The sequence below is a fragment of the Fulmarus glacialis genome, unplaced genomic scaffold (genome assembly GCF_000690835.1).
Source record: "Fulmarus glacialis isolate BGI_N327 unplaced genomic scaffold, ASM69083v1 scaffold2377, whole genome shotgun sequence".
In the NCBI taxonomy this organism is placed as follows: domain Eukaryota; kingdom Metazoa; phylum Chordata; class Aves; order Procellariiformes; family Procellariidae; genus Fulmarus; species Fulmarus glacialis.
Window position 1 is genome coordinate 36,165 of NW_009224878.1, and position 8,764 is coordinate 44,928.

General features: G+C 53.5%; 1 protein-coding gene across 1 annotated transcript in view; it reads right to left on the reverse strand.

The window, feature by feature from the left end:
- Positions 1-5,713, reverse strand: part of TMEM72 (transmembrane protein 72) — a 6,142-nt gene extending 429 nt beyond the window's left edge. The window contains 5 exon segments of the mRNA XM_009582281.1: positions 1-37; positions 222-361; positions 1,090-1,161; positions 1,589-1,655; positions 5,644-5,713. The exon segment at positions 1-37 is cut by the window's left edge and continues 4 nt beyond it. Of these exon segments, the coding sequence (XP_009580576.1) occupies positions 1-37; positions 222-361; positions 1,090-1,161; positions 1,589-1,655; positions 5,644-5,713 (386 nt within the window).
- Between the last annotated feature and the right edge of the window lie 3,051 nt (positions 5,714-8,764).

Consider the following 8,764-nt stretch of genomic DNA (forward strand, 5'->3'; position numbering starts at 1 on the left):
AGGAAGTAGGCCAGGGCAGTGAGCACCAGCATGGACCCTAGGGAGAAGGTCATGTTTGCTGAGGGCTGGGGCAAGGCAAACTGCTCGCCAAGCAGTGCTTGGTCTAACAGCACCATCCACAACCAGTCTAGCACCCCACACATCCCCACCCTCACTGGCCCTCAACAGACCATGCTCCTCTTCCATCTGCGCTACTTCCCACCCCAGCATGGGCTCCTCACCAGGAATGGTGACGTGCCAGACAAGGACGGGATGCAGGAAGCAAGCCACTGACAGCAGCGTGTACCCCAGGAATTTCTGGAAGCTCCCTGGGCGTCTAGCTCGCTTCCAGCAGGCCTGTGCCAGGGAGTCAGGCTCGTATCTGGGGAGAGAAACAAAAGTCCTTGTGGGGTGGGGCACCAAGCACATGGCAAGAAGATTTGGACCTAACTGTCACCCATCTAAATGTGCAGATCCTCACTCTGGTTTTCAGGAATCAGTGTTTTGGTCAGGGAAGGTAAGCAAAGCCTGAGCCTCTCCCATGGGGAAAAGAGGCCAGGGGCTATAGCTACCAGAGGTCAGCATCTCAGGACATCTCTCCTTGGTGTGTTTGCCCACTTGGCCACTAGTCAAGTGCCTATTAGCTGGAGCAAGGTGTTGCCTCTAAGCTATTAGGGCTTTTAAGGTTATGCTAAAAGACAGCAAAAGTGCTCAGCCTTTAAGAAGTACACAAGGATTTTTTACATTTCGACTAAAACTTCTGCGCTGTCTCTGGGAGAGAGCTGCAGCTCACCCTGGGGATCTGGTTCTTCCCTCAACCCTGGTCCCTTGCAGTGCTTCATACTGTGTGTTAAGAGGTGCTGAAGACCAGGGCTTGTCATGCTGATGCTCAGCAAATTATGGCACAAGCTTGGGTTAAAACAGGTTTAATTGGCTGCGGACATGGCCCCACTTACCTCCCCCCTCCCTGAGTGCACTTGCCATGGCATTAGGGGCAGGACCTTTGGTCTGGCACTTGCAGCTCAGCTTGATCTGGTGTTGTCCCTAAAGGGCAAGTTGCCTTAGCGAGGTCCCACCGAGGCTGGAGAAGACTGGACAGGGTCTACTCACGTGAAGCACATCTCCAGGAACAAACTGATAAAGAAGCAGCCTTCACAGACAGTAACTGCAACTCCTGAAAAACTGAAAGGTGGAGCTGTCAGGGAGGCAGGGCTGGGTTTGAGTATGCTCTCCAGGTGGCAGAAGGGGCATAGGGGGCCAGGATTTACTATCCAGTTCACAGCAGAGTCTGTGTGGTGGGGTCTGAACACCCTCTGCTCGGCTGGTTCGTGGAGGAGTGCTCAAAGCCCTTTTGTTCCAGGGGGCTCAACTTGCAGCCAGTGTCACCTCTGGCCTGCCTGAGTCTGCAGTAGCATGGGTGACGCAGTAGCATCACTTTCTCTAACAGAAATAGCTTACTTTTCTGAAACCTAAACATTGAGGTCTGAATTCCCCAAAGCCTCGGGCACTGCTCCCTGCTGCTGTTGCAGTCTAGTCTGGTGCTATATATGGTGGAGGGGTCGAACATGTCACCCCCGACAGCTCTGACTTCAAGGGCAAAAATACTCACAGCAGATAGAAAGCCAGGCTTTTGAACCGTCCTCGCTGCAGAGTTTCTACGCCCACACCGATCAGCACTAGAAAGAGAAGGTAGGAAAGGTGCTGACTGCAGGGTTGGTTCCCGACTCTCTGGTGCCCTACCAGCTCCCAGGATCGATGCCCCGGTTTCCCCAGGGGCTGGCAAGGCCGCTCCTCCTGTGCTGTGCAGCATGTTAGGACTGTCAGCACCAGTGATTTGTGCTGACACACCAATCCAGGGGGGGTCAGAACTGAATGCTGGCCTTGACATACAGCCCAGAAACCCATCCCAGCTGCATCCCCATCACAGCATCCTTGCCACTGCGTGGGCTGGGGAGAGGTGCTCTGGGGATACCAGCTGGCCTTGGACAGCCGGGGGAGGTGAGCAGCAGTGTCCTGTGTCCCTTCCACCCCCTGCCACACTGCTCCATCACAGCTGCCACAGGGACTTCCCTCCCACTGCCCCATCCACCTCTGCTCCCTCCTGGTGTGGGGACCTCTCTGCCCAGGTCCCCCCAGTGCCTGCCAGCCTCACTACCCTGCCCTCCCTGCTTGCCCAGACCTGCTGCACCCAACACGTGGCTGCAGGGCAGCGGCAGGACAGGGGAACCGTGCCAGCTGCCTTCACAAAGGGCTGTAGCCATGGCATCAAGATCCTTTGCTAGCCAAACAGAAAAACATATAATGGGGGCAGGCAGATTAAAAAGAGGGAATGAACGTCCCCTCAGTGCCCTGGTCAGCACAGCACACTGGGGAGTCAGTTGAAGGGGGATTAAGAGTATTAGCGAGGCTAAAATCTTCCCTGGACTGGCCATTGGGGACCAATAGCTTCAGGGGATGGAAAATTTCCTTCAACATCCTTCAATTCCCCACAAGACTATTTCCCAAATGGAGCAGAAACGAAGCGCCTTGCACCAGCTGCAGCAAGTTGGTCGGTACGCAACCAGCCGGTCGCAGTGCACAAGTGCCAGTGGCGTGGAGCTGAGCAAAGCCCAGGTCTCATGGCCAGGGCATCACTCCAGGCAGTCACTGCACTTGTGTCGGCACTTCTTGTCTCCATATCTCACTGAGCAGTCCCTGCCCATCCACTGGTGCTCAGGAAGTTCACCGCTGGTCCTGCTCAATGCACGCTGGCCAATGCTTGAGGTGCCGGTTGGCTTCATTTATCTGAGCTGTGGTTTACCCCAGCTGGAGAAGGGTACCAGGCTCCCAAACAGGGATGCAGACCAGTGTCCATCAAGCCTGCGATGTGGGTCAATGCCGAGGGTCTATGCCTGAGCACAGAGCTCTCCCATCCTTGCTGAGCAAAGTCCTGCCAGGGTGCTGCAGCCTTGCTTTGGTTCCCCCTGTGTCACCTGCAGCTGCTGGCCCTGTCAGCCAGGGGAACGCATGGTGCCCACGCACCACCCTCTTGTATGGAGGCTGCCTCTCCAGCCCCGAACAGAAGCATGGGGAAATCAGTCTCATCAGAGGGCTGTGAAGCTGTGTGAGCTGTGTAATCCTACATGCAAAGTACTGTCCTTTGCTGTCTCATGACTGAGAACCCTTCTTTATAATCTTCCCTACAAATGTGGAGTTCATTCATTTGTTCATTCATTGCCTGCGGATGAATGCAGAATTCAACAGCTCGGCTGTTATGCTCGGGTCTCTGTTCTGGATGGGGAGGTTTCCTCATTTTGCACAGCTTCTGCTTTATCCACAAAGCCGTTTGGATGAAGAATCTGCAAGAAGCAAAGGGCTGTTTCCGAGGTGTTTGTTTGGACTAGTTGCTGCCTTGATTTGGATCTTATCCAAACCATGTGGCTAAAGGCACATGATTAGGCATTAAATGGTTGAAAGCATGAGAATTAAGAAATAAGTAAGGACTCTCTCCTAGATGCAGAAATCACAAGGCCTAAAATCTCTGAACTACAGAGATGCCCCAAACACTGCAGCAGATCACGGGGCTGTTTGATCACTCTTTGCTAACTCACCATGAGGCTCTGCTGACAGCAGGCTGTCTGATTTCTCACACACAAGAAACCCTGTAGCCCCACCATTGCAGACAGCCATTACGCTCCAAGATCCTGGGGGAAGGGGAGGTTTATATTATGTGAGTAACCTTCTGTGTTTGCAAGCAGCTTATGGATCTGGCCAGGCTTTCTCAGAATCAATTAGTGAGGCTGATGCACTCTCCTCTCCCTTTCATTTTTTTTTTCCAAACAAACCCTGTGGGATTCTCTTCTGCATGGTTTCCATTTCATGCAAAAACCTCACACACCTCATCAGGCACTAAACACTGCATCAAGCTGTTTTCTTACTCCATTGAGACACATAGAAGAATAAAACACAGGCACCTCCCATTCTTCACTGGACTTTTGGGAAAGTCAGGTGATACTGGGAATGCATCAGAGCTATGGAAAAGCACACAGATCGGTAGTGCAGCTGTCTACGCTCTGTGATGTTCAGCAGAGGGACAACTGCACTGCTCATTTCAAGAAGAACTACAGAAAGAAGTGCAGATGATGCAAAATGACGAAAAGAAAACAAGCAGGAGAGAGAGATTATATTCCACTAAGGCGCTTCCAAATTGTAAGCTACTCTCAATTTTGCTGTTCTAGCTTTAGTTTTCCCATGGCAACAAGCTCATGTTTTCTCCCAGGAAGGTCTCCGTGAGTTTCCTTGGAGCTTTAAGAGATAATATGACCAGCATGGGGCTTATGTGGGCCCGAGGGGGATGGGGATGGAGAAAGGAAGAGATTTGCATTTGCTGGTTAAAGCTGTGTCCCAGCTCCTATCTGCTGCAGTCTTATCATGATGTGCACTTATCTGCTGGGAGTTTGTAGAAACTCAGAGACTCAAATCTTTGCCCGTTATCAGTCATTTAAAGTACATTCCAAAGCACAGCCTCCGGCGTCCCATCTGGGCTTTGGGTGTCCTTGGGGACCTGTGCTCTCTTCAGCTGACCTCTGTGCTTTCTACTTTGCCCCTGACTTGAGCAAAGTGTCTCTCATGGCTGTCTGCAGTTGATAAAGGAAATGCGAAGGTAGAAGGGCCTGCTGTGACCTACTCTGCAGTGTCTGAATCTGACATTCCCAGGGATCTGACACAGGAACCACAGGCACCACCTCAAGTCACCTCTCACCAGGATCCTCTGGTTCACACCCCCAGCCTTTAGGGAAACGAGGCACTTTGATCTCTGCTTTACTGATGGGGAAACTGAGGCAGAGAGTGCTGTCTGTCCTGTCCCGTAACAGCGAGTCAGCAGCAGTGCCAGAGTGAACCCCTCAGCCCTCTGCGTTAGCTGTTTCCCCACGTCCCATCCGGAGACGCCCCATGTGAGAGGGTTATTCACCCCAGTTCTGTCCTGAGACGCTGTGCCTGAGACATCCGGCTCAAAACACCTGCATTTCACTTGAAACCAAGCGCTCGGATGTGTCACCAAACCCAGAGGACGCTGGTCCCAAGCAGCCCCTGGCAGCAGGTGAGAGGGTGCAACTAGCCAGGTGGGTGAATTTATGACGTTTGTACAGCAGCTATAACCTGAACTGCTCCCTGAGGGGTTGCTAGAGAGGCAGAGCAGCGCTTTGGCAGTAACTGCGCTGTGAGGGCTGGGACCTCTCCATCCTGCCTGGCACAGGACATCTCACTGTGCACAGCACAAGGAGCTCCTTCATTTTCACATCTCACAGAGCAGCCTGGCAGTTTTGTGCAGCCATGAGTATTTTGCTTTTCAGTCTCATTCACATCTTGCCTGTGCCCATGTCTGTTTTACAAGAGTATAATTTAGTTTTCTTTTCCATTTGTGCTTTAGCTTGTCCTCTGCCATACCGAATGCTGGCTCTTCCTTTCTGATGTCCCACTGTGCCTCCCAGCATTTGGAAAGAGCCTGGCCAGGCACCCAGTACTCTCCCTCCCTGGGTCCCAAAGCAAAAGTGAGCAAGTTTCCCTGTCCCCCTCGTAGGATGGGGCAGTGGCTGCACCTGGCCAAAAGCAGGGAGACAGCTCAGGGGGCCAGCATCCACTCAGTGCCTTTTAGTGCCAAAGAAAAAGAGAGCTCGCTCTTACCTGCTGCAGTGGAGATGCCCAGCAATCGGCAGGTGTACTCCAGAGCACTCCAAAACACCTTGTGCCGCATGGTGAAGAGATGAAGACTGCGGTGCCGACCAGGCAGAAGCTCCTCTTCAGAGTTCCCACCTCACGCGTAGCCCAGCAGCTCCCAGCCGCAGGCAGAGCCTCCCGCGCCCAGGACCAAGTGACCTTCCTGAAGGAAAGGGCAGTGGGTGCAGGACTGACCACCTCCACCGGGGCCTCCCAGGGGAGGGTGGTCGGAGAGCGAGCTGCCACCACAGGGAACCGGTCAGCACTGCTTCCCGCTGCTCCCGCGGGGGCTGCGGAGACTTGGCCTTTTCCTGCTTGCTTGCTGATTGCTCGCGTTGCCGGCCCGGCGGTGATTAATGATTGGTAAGGGGGGAGTGCGGCTTTGGGAGCATTTGCACCCAGGGTGCATGGCCTTTCCTGCTCCCGAGGAGGAGGCTCTGGAAGCCCAAGCTGATTAAATGCATGTGAAGTCATTAGTGCTGTGCAGCTCCCGGCAGGTTAACCATTTGTGAGGATGGTGATGTTTGCTTTTGGTGAGAGAGCAGCACGTTTCTGGCAAGTCGCAAGGCTCCCAGGGCACCCCAGCCCTGCTGCCTCCTGCAGCTGAGCCCCCCGCCACGGCTGCTGCTCACCGGGCAGGGTTTGCCAGGCTTCGACTAGGGAGGCTACGAATGTCCGAGCTGATGTGCAACCACAGGAACAAGGAGATCAGATCTTTTCTCAAGGGTCCTACAGACCCAGGCCAACCATAGCAGGGGAGATGTGTATTTCTCCTCTTGGAACCGCGGTGAAATGTATTTCTGTGTTGCAGTCACCAGAGCCATTTGGACAGCACCAGGCTCGCACAAGTGTCCTGACACATGGAGTGGGGTGCATAGGTACTCTGACCTCTTTGTAGTGGATTTGGTAGACAGCTTGGGGGTCCTTGGCTTGTCTCTGCAGGACACACCGCCTCTGGAGAGGGGCAGCCCTAGGCATGTCTGAAGGCCAGGATGGGACATGCCAGCCCCACATTCCTCTCTGCTTGAACATGGTGCATCTCACTGGGGGTCACCGATTCGATCTCCACCTGCTGCTGTCTGGGGAAGAGGCGATGTCTGCAGCAGCATCTGGTCATTGCAGTCCCGGCAGGAGAGCGTGTGAGCAACAGCACAGTCCCGGCGGGCAGCCTGGCGCCTGCGGGGCCGCGGGTTTGCAGGTCAGTGAGCTCACCTTGTGCTGCAGCCGGCGTTGGGCGAGTCACTGCGGCCCCTGCCCCTCACTGCGCTTGCTGTGAAGCCAGCAGCGGTGCGGGCAAAGGGCTGGGTGAATCACGCTCAGCTCACGCACAGGCAGCTCCGCAAGGTGGCAACCGGCCGAGCCTGTCTCCTGTGATGCCCTCTCACCTGCCTGAGACCACGAAGCTGAACCTGGCCAGTATGTGTGTACTGACATGTCCCGGGGGTAGAGACGACTTGGTCCAAGGGCACAGCGACAGCTTTTCTTCCGCAGGATCTTGGTCTGTATTTCAGACTGGGATTTTCCCAGCACAGCCAAATGCCTCAGCTCATGAAATGAGTTCCTAATTCCTGTAAATATCTGCAGACAGTGTTTTTCTGAACACTTACAAGGTGGTAGGTGGCAGGAATTTTGCAGCAGGCAATGCTGACAAGGTTTGGGGTCACAGCACATTTTCTACGTGAAAAATGGAAAAGCCCACTAGAGAAGGGCTTCCAGAACATCCCAAGGGGCAGCGCGGAATGGTGCAGACCCAAAATGTGTCTTTGCCTTGCAGCACAGGCACTGCCTTTGGGTGTTCCCATTTCCTCTTGTCCTCCCGCACCACCGTGGGTGTTTGAAGGAACTATGGGTTTTCCACAACTGATGACTCAGTGGTGTGTCAAAACTTCCTTTCAAGAGAAACACAAAGAGGGAAACCTTCCCCCCCGCATGCCAGCGGGGAAGGTCACACAAAGGCTAGGGAACAGCCCAGCTGTGGCACCCCGCTGCCCTGCCCGCTGCGGCTGGGCACCGCCTGGGTGATCCCCGTGCCCTCTCATGGCCCATCGCTGCAGGATCCAGGAGCACCCTCTGCTTCCAGAAATCACCAAACTGGCTTAAGAGCCCTGAGGTTGTGCAAACAGTCTGAATGCTTTTTTTTCTTGCTGTCTTTGTTTTTTTTAACATTGATGTATTGAATTTCAGGTGTTTCTTTACAAACCTGAAAGCTAGAAAACTACTTAAAAAGCAAATAGATGAAAGAAAGACATAAGAGTCTTTCAGAATCACTTAGAGCCATGAGCTTGGGCTTGAAGAAAAGCAGCAAACACCACAGTGCAATCCTGACCGCTGTCAGCACCCACCCTTCAGCAGCACCCAGCCCCTCTCAATGCAGCAAGCCACTGCCTCCTCCCGTGGCGGGGGTCCCCGTTGCCAACATGGGCAGTGCAGCGTGCTGGGCTGTTACTCTAGAGCTCTTATTAAACTGCACTGAGCTCTCACCCAGAAACTAAATGACTTTGTCCAAGTGCCCTTGACAGCAGTGTTTCCTTTCTGGAGAGCAACAAGCCCCAGGGTTTAAAATAAACGTAAATTTAAGGTTGCTGGTGGTGGTGGTGATGGAGGAACAGAATCTGCTTGGGAAAGGCAGATTAATACGTTAACAATTTAAACCTCCTGTCTCCCTCCCATGTTCCCTTAACTACTGCCTAACCTCCATCCTCTGAGTGGGCCTACATCAGCCTTCCAGTGGGCCCGTGTCCCCCGCCTGGGTTCCCTTAGCCTGACATAACATATGGTCTTCGCCGTTCGCAGCTCATCGGTGCACTAGTGCTTCTCTCACTCCAGTGCTCAGGAGGGGAGCTTGGAGTGAGCAGGACAGGTATCCTCAGACTTGCTTTGTACCAACACTCCTTTAGCAGCTCCTTCCTTCCATCTCAGAATTTTTTGGCTAGTGCTCCTACAAAGCAACCTCAAATGAACCTGATTTTTCTTGGTAGAGGGGTCCCTTCTCGTTCTGCCTCTGTTCAAGTGGGGAGATGATACCCTCAATGAAACTGTGTATTGAGTGTGTTTTGTTGAGGTTTTTAGGAATGAATTTATGCAATCG